Below are 13,640 nucleotides of genomic sequence, written 5' to 3' on the forward strand. Positions count from 1 at the left end.
TAAACAGCTTTTATAAATCCTGGTGCCTGAGCACAGAGCTTGAACAGTAAGCCTGAATAATTTATTTGGCTCCTTAAACAAACACCCAGGTGGGTTTTTGACAACATTCTTTGTGCCAGGGAGGAATCCAGGTAAACCTGTAAGAATAAATTTTCTTGAGGCAGATGTGTGGCAGGGTGCTGGCCTGCCCCCTTCCCCGTGCCCCTCCTTCCTCACTGCTGAGTGATAGCTGCTCTCCTTGTCTACACACTTCCTTCAAGCAACATCTCTTGTTGAATAGTCCCTGTGACACCAACCACACTGTTCCTGTCACATGTAGTGCAATATGGAATGTCCCTCCACTAGCTCATTGCTTGAGTCAAATGTATTTGAAAGTTCTTCTTGGCCGGGAAGCCAGGGGAAGTCTCCGGGAAGACTTTTAGGATTTCATGACTTGGCAAGAGAAAGGGGAACCTCCAGCTTGTCTCTCCACCAGGGGATTTTTAATACTGCCTAAACCCACATGCAGTGCTCAATGCTGAGCACGTCTTAAATGAGAGGAAGTCTGGAACATCTGGTAGTGTCTGTCTCAACAACTGCCACAGCACAAACCTCGTGCTTGGTGGCATGGGACATGTGGCACATCTGGCTGCCACAGCACACCCTTCAGCATCCCCAGGGATCGTCCATAACAACCTTGCATAGTTGTCCTGCTTGGCACAAAACTTCTTGCCCTAATTACTAATGCTATCAGATTGGATATGAGAGGAGATGGGATCTCACCTGCACTGCTGAGCCCTTTGGGTGCCTGTTCTTCTGCAGCCACTGTGGCACTGGCCCTTGCCTCTGCAAGATCAGATGCCCTGTCTGCCCTCTCTGCGACCCATCTCCCAGATACATGACTCTGCATAGCCCTGTGCCCCTTCACACCCAGCTGTAGTAGGCCGCTGTCTCTCTTCGGGGCACGGAGGTGTGTGTGGGGGGCTGCCCTTCTCCTGCCCAGCCATTTCCAGTGGGGAGGACAGGCGGGTGGAGGTGCAGTGGAGGTTTGCATCTGTGCCAGCTCTTCAGGGCCATGTTCATGGTGCCCTGGTCAGTGATGCCCAAGAGTTTCTCGGCAGCTTCCCCCACATCCACAGGGGCTTTCCTGGGCAGGTGGCAGCGAGCAGCCACCAGGTCTGTGCTCATGCCCTCAAAGAACTGCTGGATGCAGGCCTTGGCAAAGCTCCTGGCATGCTCCGCACACGTCTCATCAAACAGCTTGCGCTCGATGTCGATGTAGTGGGACCAGTATCTACTCTTCAGGAAGGCAGCCTGGCTGAAGCAGGGCCGAAGGGATCTGACCAAGAAAGCCAGTGTGGTGATCAGCAGCACAAAGCTCCAGCCCAGAGCCTGCAGGGATGAGGGGGAACCAGACCTGTCACAGGCAGGCAGAGCACATGGCCAGCACTTCCCACCAGCTGGCAGGAGGCCCCTGGGCTGCCAACAAGCCTGGCTCCACTTTGGACTGTTTGACAGGTGGCTGTGTTTACACCACAAAGCTGGACAAGGAGACCCTTCATACCATGTGAGTGTATCTGCACTGAAATTTTGTTCAGCGCACCCACATAGGCAGCACTTTTCACTTCTTGCCTGCATGAGCAGGCAGTGACCGTAAATAACACCAGACTGAATTCTGTACCCAGCCCTTGGTCCTGCCTCTAATACAACCGCTCCTCACCCGACTCTGGGTTAATGTGTGTGCACTCTGACTTGCAGTATTGTTCCAGATACTCCCTGGGTTTATGCAGCTGTCTAGCTCTTTTTCCGAGCTGTTGGACTTAGTAACAGTTACTGTGGGTGAGCAGCAATGACAGCTCCCCTGTTAATGGGGTCTGACAGCAAGGGTGAGATGAGGGCACAGCCAGGACCAGTCTGTCTGGTTCACCATCCATCTCAGCTCAGGCTGCCATCAGGCTGTGCAAGCAGAGTTTGTGAGGGTGAACCCCACTGGAAATGCAGCTGCCTGAAAGAGAAACTGGGAGGGGGGATATCTAGGTGGGACCTCTTGTTCTCTTGTTTTCCAGCTCCCAAGCTACTTCCAGCTTTTTCACCCAGGAGAATCTGCTTTGTGTCATCGGAGAAGGCTCCATTTCTCTTAAACAGGATAATTCCTGTCTTCCCTAAGGAAGTCATGCAGAAGTGTTGCTTTTAAACAGGAGTACATGAGTGACAGGTGGGTCAGATCATCCTGTCTCCTGCATGGTCAGAAGCAGAGGGCTTGAGTGGAATCAAGCACAGGATGAGTGGTTAGGAGCATATCTTCATTTGTGGTTCCCTGGCCTGGTTAATAAACACACACTGGCTGTTCCCATGCAAGCAGCGGAAGCAAGTGGCTTGCACGTGCTATAGTAAGAAGCTAGAGCAACTGTGGGCAACCAGGGGGTTATGGAAGAGGGTGACAGCACTAGCCACCAGGTAACATCCATGCCAGCCACCTCTGAACTTGCTCTGCAAAAATCTCTGCGAATGGTTCCGGCTGTGTGTCACTGCCCTGCAGCCCCAGGCTGCGCATGCAAGAGAGTGGACCAATTATCAGGATGACCTAAAGCTACATCCTCTGCACCACACTGGAGGCATAACTGCACAGAGCTGAGTCTGAACACCTTGTCCCCCTGTGACATTACCAGTCTCTCCTCCTGCAGCTTGATTTCAACAAGGAGATTCTGTTGAGGGAAGAGAGGGCACGGCCGTGATGCCTCTTACCTGTGAGATGCAGCGCAGGTACCTGACAGCCACTTCATTGGCAATGAGTTCCTGTCCATTGTAAATCTCCTTGCAGGGGATTCGGGCGAGGACCCGCTGTAACTCCCTGTGGGAGAGGTGGGGGTGGCTAGCATTGCCCAGGGTTTCCACGGGCACCAAGGTGCAGAAGGCACAGGTGATGCATTTGCCATCCAGCAGCGTCACTGAGACCCAGACCGCGGGGGCGATCATGGCCCTCTGTGCCATGGAGCAGAACATGTAGCGTAGGACGGAAGAGTCCTTCCCTCGCCGGCCCTGGGGCCGCCTCCACTCCTCTGCCAGCATGGAGATGTTGTTGTTCAGCACAAAGCCCAGCAGGAACAAGATGAAGGGGGGCACCAGGAGGATGCCCAGCCCATAGGCCAGGTTGTAGCGTGGCAGGCAGGGGCAGTTGAAATCAAAGGCTGAGTACATTTGAGTGCTGGCAAGGGCCATGATCCCACAGATGCCATTCATGAAGGACTCCTGGTTGGACTGGAAGAACTGGAAGATCATACGAAACTTATCCATCTTCCCTTGATATGATTCCTCCCCCAATCAGGGTTCAAGCTGTGGTCTCGGTTTACTTCATTCTCTCAGATTTTCTCTTCAAAGACGGGCACCACCAAGTGTCTGTCCAATTCACTGTTTCATTCATGCACTCTTACAGCTCCAATATTTAGAGCAGAAAATTAAAACATTTTTTTTCTGCTCATTTTGCTGCTTGCAGAACTTTACAGTTTCCTTCCTCCTGCTCTTCTTTGGATCTGTTTTTTTTCTGGTTTGCAAAATCCGATTTAATCCTTCTCCACATCCCCATTTCTGCAGTCTCCCCACCACCAGTTGCCTTGGCTGGAGGGTGCAAGTGTTCCTATGGCTGTGTCCTCTCCAGAGCACTCTGTGCCCTGAGCAGATGCAGTTTTGGCTGATCAGCCTGTATGAACCTGTTTGCAAATGCTGGAGCTGGGTGCTCCTCCCAGGACTGAATGGGACACCCCACCTCTGCAATGCCAGCACACACAGAAACACAGGATACCAGAGCTTCACCCCTCCCTCCATGTCTGCATTGCCTCAGCAGCATGTAATGAAAGCACCTTGCTGGTCTGCCAGCCCCTCTTCTGTACCTGCTTCACTGGGAAATACTTATTCTGTTTTCTTCTGCAGAAGGAAGGGGTAAGAAAAGGAAAAGCAGATTGAAGGAGAGGCAAAGCTCTGGGATGTTGTATCTGCATTGCCAAGGTCTGTTAGTGGATCCTCTCCATCTTTCAAACATCCACATTTCAGCCAGACTTACAAATTTACACTTGTAGCTCTCTGGTTTTGACAACCCTGTCCCCTCAGGGCTTGCTAAAATGGCATTCAAATCCTGGCTAAAATAGTCTGGCAACATCTTGTCTTTGGGGCTGGACAAAAGAGGGTATAGAAGGGAGAGAGAGCTGCAGGGACAGGGGCTCTGCAGGTGGATCCTGCTGAGACCATCTGAGCCCTGGGTAACTCTGCTTCCTCAGGAGATGCTCCCAGCCCAGCAGAGCTCCAAGATTCAGGTTTTTTGCTAGGATTTCCTCTTTCCACCCACTTTCAATGAGCATTTCTGAAGGGCTTGAGTGCACTTTGCTCTGAATGGCACTGACAGAGACTGAATTATTTTCTTGCAGTTACCTCTTGTGCATATAATCCCAACCCCTTGATGGTTTGGATTGGGAACACAAGGAGGATGTGTAAATCCTTCCAGTGACCTCCCTGGCCCAAAGGCAGCCACTACCCAATGAAGGACCATGTTTCCCAGCAGTATCAGATGACCTGGACTGTGCAAAACCCTTCCTGCCCATCAGGCCAGCAGGTACCAGTGGCCCCAGGTGCTGAGGGTGTGATGTAGCTGCTGTTCCTCTGAAGATCACTTGAATCTTTCTGGGAATGGCAGAGCAAGGACTACCTGAGTCAGCAATGTGCATCCATTTAGCAGGAGGGGCTGGGATTTGTCTGTGTGTCTTGACCCAAAGCTAAAGTGTCTGAGGGCATATTTCCCATGCATCCAGTGTGTGGTGCAGAGATAACTTATTGATGTCAGCTCTGCAGACCCAGGGTCTTCCAGAGGGCACATTTGCCACCTCAGAGCTGACCAGACAGACTCCTCCCCAGCTTGCCAGAACTGAGACAAACACTGATGACATGTGATTGTTACAGTTGGGCCAGGCTTGGCTCCTACAGCACAAACCTAAAAGAAGTGGATGGTGTTGGTGATTTCCTGCATCCCTATTCCCAGTTCACAAAGCAGCCTTGGTGCACTAGGTTGCTCCTTCAAGCTGACCAAAACATGGGGGACTATTGGGACTAAAAGCGGCCATAAATCAGTTGGTTGCAGGCTTTCAGTCCCTCCAGTCTAGGCATCACCTGTGCTATTGACATGAGCATCAAGATACCTCTCACTGGGCACCAGTGTGGTTGCATTGGTGGCTGTGGGACATGTCACCAAGGCAAGCTGTACATAGGTGGGTGGCACTTGGGAGATACTTTTCCCCAAGGTTGTGCAGTGTGTCAGTACAGAGGTAGGAAGCCAACCCAGGTGTCTTGTCCACTAGTCAGTGCTGCAGTTTCTGACGTCTCCCCTACAGCAGCCCTGGGGCTCGGTTGATAATGCTGAGTTCACCCTGAGATGCCACCACAGAGGTGAGCACAAAGCACGTGAGTAATAACCTGAGCAGTCTTAGCGCTGTCTGCTGTGGAGAGGTTAATTGCATGATCTCATCAAATGGGAAGAGATTTTGCTGCATGAATATAGATGAGGCTTATTGTATTGCTAGCTAAGAGCTCAGGCTGCCTTCCCTATTCACCTGGCAAGTGGCTTTTTGAAGGGCAGTTCACATCAAAGCCTGCATGAATCAACCTTGTAAAAAGCAGAGCTTTTTGATCTCCAGGAAAACTCTGCCTTTCATTAAATATGAGTGAAGTGTCTGAGCCTTCTTGGTGCACTACCAGTTCTTACTGAAGCCAATAGTATGTCAGTGGGAATCAAAAAAGAGCCTGTAGAAGCCAATGCCTGGGTCTTTCTCTCCATGTTGCCTTTTTAGGGAAGACTTCATTTTCATGATCTTCCCAACAGAAAGTTCACTCCAAGTGATTCGCAAGAGAAGGCAAAGCTTCCTCCCGCAATCCCAACCTGCCTTGGAAACCAGGTCCTGAAAGAGATGGTACATGCCCAAATCCTTCCCAGCATTTGTGTCCTGCACCTGGATGCTAAGGCAGACTCCAAGCCAGGGAGTCGATGAGGGCTTTGCATGTCCCAGTCAGTGTAGGATATAGAAAGGAGGGATGTGAAAGCAGTAACAGTTCCCATCAGGAGAGTTTGAGAAATGACTGGAGAAGTTGTCTTTGCAGCCTACCCTGCTGTTTCACAGGCTCTTGGCAGCTGAGGATCCCTGAGGATGTCAGACGCATCTGTAGGTCAGATATCAGAACAGCCTTGAGAGACAGAGCTGCTAGTTTGTGAATGACCCTCTGTGCCCAGCCTCCACAGTAGGGTACACACTCTCAGTAGAGCTGGTGGGAAGGGATCTCTGGAGATTGTCTTGTCCACATTTCCCAGCACAAAGCATGCTTGGGGTCATATTTATTGACTTGTGTGTATTTCCATGGATGGAGGTGCCATAGGCTCTCTGGGGACCCTGTTCCATCACCCTCAAAATAAATGTTTTCTTCTGTTTAAATGGAATTTCCTGCATTTTGGATTTGTGCCTGTTGCCTTTTGTCCTGGAACGGGGTGCCAGATACCACTTTCCACAATGGAGAAGAGCTCTTGGGCTTCAGAAGGAAGCACAACATGGGACTGAGGGAGGCTGAGAGGAATGAACATCCACAGCCCCATTTAACTGGAGCTACTCTGTGACCAGACTGACCCTCCCAGCAGCATATGAGCCTTTGCAGACCTGCAAAATCTGTGGGAGCACCCTTAAACCTTCCTGTTTTCTCCCTCACAGTACGAATAACAAATCTGTTCCTCTTCCCCTTATTTGCATTTCATATTTTGTGGCCACTCTGGGATGACTCAAAACCTGAGAACATGGAAAGCAGCATGCAAAGGGAGCTGCAGCCTTCTGCTCTGAGTGGATTAGGAAAATAGTCAATTTAACTAGCATGGAATGGTGAGTCCAAACAGAGCCTCGGCCTCAGATTTGTGATGTTGAGTCTGATATAAGTAAACCAGAGACAAAATTCAAAGTGTAATGCTGATTTCAAGAGCGCTCAGAAGTTCCCTGGGTCTAAAGAGGTCTTGGTGGGAAGATCACTGTGTGGTTCCTAACCAGTGTGGGCCATGCCTGGCTTTGTGCACTCTCTGAGCATGTCCAAGGTAGCTCAGGGATTCAGCTCAAGCTGATTTTGCTATGCAAATAAGAAAAGCTTTGCAGCCCATCCCTCTGTGCCCTGCAGCTCCTGAGTGGGCCTTCATGAGCAGAGGAGTGCAGCTGCCCACAGGTGAGCCATGGAGTTATTAGGTCTCCCAGTGTTTTGCCTAGTGTCTCCTCCTTCCCTGACCCAGCACACAAACAACCTGGGGAGGAGGTGACTCACCTGCCATCAACTTGACAAGTTAATTTGGGGTTAATAGGTGTTTTCATTTTGATCCCTCATTTTGGATTGAGTCCCAGGGTGGTGGCAGGTTTCTTTGCCTCTATTCCACCCTCTTCTTTCCTCCTGGAAGGTCTGCTTGCTCCATCTATCCATGCATGCCCAAGAAGATATTTCTTCTTTACCCCCACCTTTCTCACAGCCTCTACACCTTGCACCCTTCACTCCCAGGGACAAAGTGGGCATCAGTGTGAAGTTCAGCCTGGAAGAATAGATTTGTCTGTACTGGGTTAGTTTGCAGTAAAGACTTTAATGTATCCAAGCAGCAATACTGGACAGAAATATCAGCCAAACTGGCACCATGTGTGACACCGTGTAAAACAGGGGCTGGAAAAAGCAGGTGAGAAAGCAATTAGCATTAGACTCAGAGGTAGGGTCACATTCAAACAGCTTTGAAACTATGGGTGGAAATGCCCAAATAAGATGGCAAAGATGATCCTCTGGATAGATTGATTTGTACTCAAGACTAGCTGAGGAGTGTTTAAAATCTGTATTCAGACTTCTCAGGCAGAGTCAGTGTGTCCTTTCCATGGCTCAGCACCAGTGCTTAGAGCAGCTACCTGAACCCCAGCACAGTCCCGTGGCTCTGGACGTGTTAAGCAAAGCCTCCATCTCCTTTTCCTTCTGCAAATCCAACCCAATCCAGGGACCTTCATTCAGAAGTATCTTCAATTGAAGTTATGCTGCTCCATGAATTTCAGTGCGTTGCCATGTTTTGTTTTTAAAATGCATGAAAGTATTGATGAGTTGTTAGAGGGAGGCAGAACAATTTGGCAGCTGGGCTGGGGGCAGCCGGAGCTCTCAGCAGATGGGAAGACGTAGGAGGCAGTTTTGCTTTTGAGTAAACATGTTGGTGTGGTACTAAAAGAGTTGCCAATTAAATAATTTCTGTGTCAGCACTGCTAACCCTCTGAACCAGGTCTCACTGGAACGGCAGGAACTCCTCACACCTCTGTGAGGCTGCTGCTCCAGATGTTGCTGCTTTGGTTAAATCACAGCTGTAAGGAGCTGCAAACTCTTTTATCTGACAAAAGTGCCACACAGAGCCTTGACTGAGAAATGTCATTAACAGTTACTGAATCTGGGACCTGTAGATATTCAGACCTAGTTGGAGGTTTTGTTAGGCATGCCGTGGAGCACAGCCTTTGGGGCAGAGGTTTTGGAGGAGGGTGTGAGCACAACTGTCATCTGCCCACTGGTCCTTGCTTTGTGCAGAGGTTTGGGAATGGTCCTTCGGCATCTGCAGGACAAAGCCTCCTTTATACATTGGTGTGCTGCGGGGATTTGGAGCTGCTGTCTGCCCAGGGCAGAGAGGATCTCCCTTGCCCCAGGGGATGCCTCTGGGTTGCCTGGCTGACATCTAGGGGAGGTTTCTCATAGTACCATGTTTTCAGAAGTTTGTTCACCTGATCCTGATCTGTGATGCCCTGGAGAGGATCTTCCTTTTCTTCATCTCCTTCTCCCTCCCTAGGCAAGCTGAAGCTGTGCAGTTTGATCTCTTGCCGCATGTTTTCAAAGAAGTGGAGGATGCATTTGTGAGCAAAGAGCCGACTGTGCTCACAGCAGGTTTCCTCAAAAATCTTTTGCTCAATGTCAATGTAGTTACTCCAGTGCTGTGCCTGCAGGAGAGTGTCCTGGTTGAAGCAAGGTCTGAGCCAGCGGGCAAGGAAAGCAGCTATGATAAGGATCAGCAAAATGCTCCAGCCAAGTGCCTGGGTGATAAGAAATAAACAGTGAAACAGAAGCAAGACAGACATAAGGACAGGCATGAGCTGTTTGCCTATATTAGCGAGACAGGGAGTATGTGTGGTTGGAGGGGAGATGTGGCATATCTGGACTCCTATCCTTGGTCTGTCCCTGAGATCCAGCACCCCAAACAGCACTCAGATGGCTTGGTATAGTCTCCTCCCAGAGAGTATAGGCTATTTATCTGTACATCAATTGTTCAGTGAGGATAACTGTTTGTAAAATTAGCCTACAGCACACAGACATTTATTTTGAGCATAGTAGTGCCCCAGGGGAAGGAGACTTCAGTTCTCTCCTTTGGTGCTCCCTTATCTCCAGTGAGATCTTTATCTGCCACTTACACTGCCTCCAGGGCTCAGGAGTCCCAGCAGCAGGGTGAAGACAGCCCAGACTACATGCAGCTCCCTTTGGTAAGAAGGGCTTGCTTTCAGTGCCCTCCCACCAGTCCCCATCCCTGACCTGTCACTCCTGTACCAAGAGCAGAGGCCAGTCAGGGTTCCACTCCCCATCCTGTCCTATTCTGTCATTCCTGAGCAAGATGTTTTCATAAGTGTCCTTAAAACTGTGGGTCTTGCCTGTATGATTAGCAGTTAGAAAGGTCTGACATTGGACAGGGCCTTAGGAGACACCTAGATTCCTTGCAACCTGCTTTTTATTATCTGACTTTAGAAGCTGCTGGTTCTTCTAGAAACAAAGTTCTGTTAGTTAAACCATTCTTCATTACCTTCCTTTCCACTGCCTGAGTGACTCAAGATTATCACTGAGGGTAGCAACATTTGGAAGCATAAGGAAGCACAGAGCAGCCTTGCTCCCAGCCTGGTCATGGTGAAGAGATCACAAATCAAGAAAGAGCAGGAGCAGATGCCACATGCCTGGACACCTCACCAACGTGAGGAGCTCTGCTAGCGGTGACCTACCTGGGACCAGCAGCGCAGGTACCTGGACACTGCCTTGCGGGATGTGTCGTTCCTCATGAGCTCATCATCCTTGCAGGGTACCTTGGCCAGAAGCTGCTGCGCCTGCACTGGGCTGACACTGGCAAAGCTCACAAATTTCTCGGGATCCATGGAGCCACTGAAAGCACAGATCAGGCATTTGCCATCCAGGAGGGTGACTATGATCCATACGACAGGGGCAACCATGGCTCGCTGTATGATGGAGGAACACATGTACCTGGGGCAGAGAGAGAGAGGTGAGTGGATAAATGCTGGGAGCTTTCTCCTCATCCAGAGCCCTGATGGATGCAGGCTGTCCTGTGCCAAGGAGCCTGCTTAGAGCCAGGGAACTGACTTCCAGGACTGTGCCCAGCATTACTCCAGCTGATGCTCTCCATCTCTGGGGTCTCTTTATTGGTGCTGCCTCCCAGTGAAACCTGTGCCAGTACATGACACTGCTCTGTGTGCTGCCTGGATTCAGTCAGTGCATGGTCCCTTCATTATGTGCTTGCCTTGACTGTACCCTTATGTCTCCCATGCACAGATCCTTGTCAGCTCTCCCTTGCCTTCCGCATTCACACTTTCTTTTCTCATCAGTTCAGTTTCTACCTGAAAAATCCCTATTCTCTGCAACCTTTCTTGCCCCATTCTGAGCCAACCTGTGTGCTGCATAAAACTTTGTATGTAACAGATGGAATGTGATTCTTCTCTTCCTTCCATGAGTATAATCCTGTACAAACTCAACTGAAGGGAGGGAAACTACAAGGCTATTGATAAAGAATGTCTGTGATGGAAATGCCACAGCTTCTGCATATTTAAGTGGAAATGCCTCATTTTTTTGCATGTGGAAGCCCCAGGAGAGACCCTGTGAGTGCATGGCAGGGCAGGCAGCAACTCAGTTTCCTGGGGTGGTGTCATAAATCCAGGCGTTGAGGCACTCCTGCTCTCCTTTGCTGGGATGGGATGAGGATTTACCTTCATTTCCACTGTGATAAATGCATTTGCCATGCCCCTGCCTCTCCAGGTTCATGGGAGAAGGTCTTGGGATCTGAACTTAGAAGAAAATTAATTACCAAGAGGATCAAAACTATGGAGAGAGACAGCTGAGTGGAAGGTGAAAGGAAGGACACCACTCCCACTACAAACCCCACCTGATGACAGCTAGGTCCTTCTTTCTGTGCCCCTGTGGTCGCCTCCACTCCTCCAGCATCACCAGGGACTGTCTGTTGAGGATGAGACCACATAGGAAGAGGATAACAGGAGGTACGAACATGATCCCCAAGCCATATGCCATGTTGTACTGCAGCAGACAGGGGCAGCTGAAGTCAAAGGAGGTATACATCTTTACACTAGCCAGGGCTAAGAGCCCACAGATCCCATTCATTACAGACTCTGAGTTGGATTGGAAGTACTGGAAGATCATCCGGAAACGGTCCATTGTCTTCTTTTGGCCAGGAGTGCTCCTTCTGAAAAATCCCTGGGCTGCTCAGAACAGCCTGTCTCACTTTGTTCCTCCTTCTGCTGCCACGGGGCAGGGGACACAGCTCAACCTGCAGTCAGCTGGGGCAGGAGGATGAGGATAGAAGAGAGCTGCTGTGGCAGGGAGAAAACCCTGTGCTGGGGCTTCTTCACTGGCATACAGCTTTCACAGGTCTGTCTCTCACCCAGTGCTTGTCTTCCGGGGCCATTGGTAGCTTTTGAAGGGAGCAGATGGATACAGCCTCCAGCAGCTTTTTTTTTTACCTTGTTTTTAATTTTCAGGGCTGTCCCAGGCACCAACCAGTGACAGCCTCCAGCAGTGCCAGTTCCCTCCCTCCCAGATGTGCTAACTCTCAATGGAGAGCCACTGGTGGATGCCTATGAGCTGCTCCCTCCACTGATTGAGGACTGTTGGGGGATTCATGGACCATGAGAAACCAAATAGGTCAAATGAGCTGCTGCCTCATTTCTCTTCGGAGAAGCATGTCCCCAGCCCTGAGTGGGGCGGGGGGAGGCAGGGAGCACACACCTGGCTCCAAGCATGCCATATCACTGCAAGCTCAGATTTCCCTATGAAAATGAGCTGAAAGGACCAACCCTTCAGTCAGGAGTCTGTGAGAATCGATAGCTTTCAAAGCCTGGAATGGCACTTTAGGGCAAAGGCTGCTCTCGGCTACACATCCTATATGTACTGTGACATTTGCTCCTTACCTACATCCATGGCTGAGGCTCTTGCACTGGAGAACTTCTTGCTCCCCATGAGAGGGCATGGTGCAGTCAGAGCAGCTGGCTCTTTTGTCCATAGGACTGGATTGTCATCTTCTGTCCATCTTAAATATCCCAGAGGCAATTCACCTTTTCCTCTCAAAAATTCATTTTACAGGTAAATATAACTCATTGTCACACAAGGAAGCTCTGTTCTTGGGTTAGTTTTTTTTTTTTTTACATATTCAACACCATTTTCCTCTCCCCAGCTTTCCTCTGAAAATATTTTCAGATTTCTTCTCAACTCAGGTTTCCAAACGCATTCGGGGGGGGGGGGGGGGGGGGGAAGGGTGTTACATTTACCTATTTTGTTAAAAGAGAGAGGAACCATCTCTGTTGAAGTACACTTGCTGGCAGCACTGAGGTTTCTGCCCACACTGGTTCCCATTGCTGGGCTGATTGCCTCGATGGGATCAGCAGGGAGGGGTAACTGTGGTTGTTCACAGACACATACAGCTGACTCACAGGGCCACAGTGTCATCTCCTCAGGTCTGAACAGCAACCTGCACCGTTACTTTAATGAAGAGCAATTGCTCCAGCTGTAATATTTGTCTTCTCCTTTACCTGTGAGTGAATTTGCTGTTAACGTTCATCCATCAGCAATAAAACCCCATGGCTAATCAGCTAATTTTTACATTTTGCCATTATAGGACATGAGGACCCCTCCACATTGCTGGTATAGGACATCATGACCCTTGGCTGAACTCCACAGATGATTTTTAGCCAGATTGTAGCTGGTCTCAGTTCTCAACTGATTTAATACTTGGTGGGTTTCTTATTTAATGGCTTGCATTTATGTGCTGACTCAGCTTCAGAAAGTGTTGTGCATTCTCTGTAGAACAACTACTTTAGAAAAATAATTTTGACCAGCTCCCCTGGACAAAAACATAAAAGGCTAAATAGTTCCTCACAGCTCAGGAAAATAAGATGTAAATGGAGTAGGAAAGAGATTTTTTATGGAGAGAGTAGTCAGGCATTGGAATGGGCTGCCCAGGGAGGTGGTGGATTCACCGTCCCTGGAGGGTTTCAAGATGAGCCTGAATGTGGCACTTAGTGCCATGGTCTAGTAACCACGGTAGGGTTGGACTCAGTCTTTGAGGTCTTTTCCAACCAGGTTGATTCTATGATTCTATGACAGCACAATCTATGAGGGAATTTGAATTCTCCCGAATCCAATCTCCTGGCCTGGATGTAAGGGAATGCCTCAGGGTAATCACTGTGCTCTGTTGTGATCTGGGATTTCACCAGTAACTCAGAGCTGAGATATGGAGTTGTTGAATGATAGAAGAAAGTGAATATCCATTAACTTGCAGAGAAAGACATTGGGAGCTTCCTGGGGAGAGGCAGAAA

General features: G+C 49.6%; 2 protein-coding genes across 2 annotated transcripts; both read right to left on the minus strand.

The window, feature by feature from the left end:
- Positions 1-903: 903 nt before the first annotated feature.
- Positions 904-3,273, minus strand: CALHM1 (calcium homeostasis modulator 1). The gene is made up of 2 exons (XM_009084913.1): positions 2,725-3,273; positions 904-1,371 (listed from the first exon to the last, which is right to left on the minus strand). Exons 1-2 carry the CDS (start codon positions 3,271-3,273, stop codon positions 904-906), a joined length of 1,017 nt encoding a protein of 338 aa, XP_009083161.1.
- Positions 3,274-8,624: 5,351 nt separating this feature from the next.
- Positions 8,625-11,484, minus strand: CALHM3 (calcium homeostasis modulator 3). The gene is made up of 3 exons (XM_009084914.1): positions 11,198-11,484; positions 10,029-10,284; positions 8,625-9,077 (listed from the first exon to the last, which is right to left on the minus strand). Exons 1-3 carry the CDS (start codon positions 11,482-11,484, stop codon positions 8,625-8,627), a joined length of 996 nt encoding a protein of 331 aa, XP_009083162.1.
- Between the last annotated feature and the right edge of the window lie 2,156 nt (positions 11,485-13,640).

Source organism: Acanthisitta chloris, unplaced genomic scaffold (assembly GCF_000695815.1).
Source record: "Acanthisitta chloris isolate BGI_N310 unplaced genomic scaffold, ASM69581v1 scaffold19511, whole genome shotgun sequence".
NCBI lineage: Eukaryota > Metazoa > Chordata > Aves > Passeriformes > Acanthisittidae > Acanthisitta > Acanthisitta chloris.

Excerpts from the sequence above, each read along its gene's own strand:
- CALHM1 (XM_009084913.1), bottom strand. The coding sequence starts at position 3,273 with ATGGATAAGTTTCGTATGATCTTCCAGTTCTTCCAGTCCAACCAGGAG. Across the intron at positions 1,372-2,724 it reads ACCTGCGCTGCATCTCACAG|GCTCTGGGCTGGAGCTTTGT; the intron begins GTAAGAGGCATC and ends TCATCCCTGCAG.
- CALHM3 (XM_009084914.1), bottom strand. The coding sequence starts at position 11,484 with ATGGACCGTTTCCGGATGATCTTCCAGTACTTCCAATCCAACTCAGAG. Across the intron at positions 10,285-11,197 it reads AAGGACCTAGCTGTCATCAG|GTACATGTGTTCCTCCATCA; the intron begins GTGGGGTTTGTA and ends TCTCTGCCCCAG. Across the intron at positions 9,078-10,028 it reads ACCTGCGCTGCTGGTCCCAG|GCACTTGGCTGGAGCATTTT; the intron begins GTAGGTCACCGC and ends CTTATCACCCAG.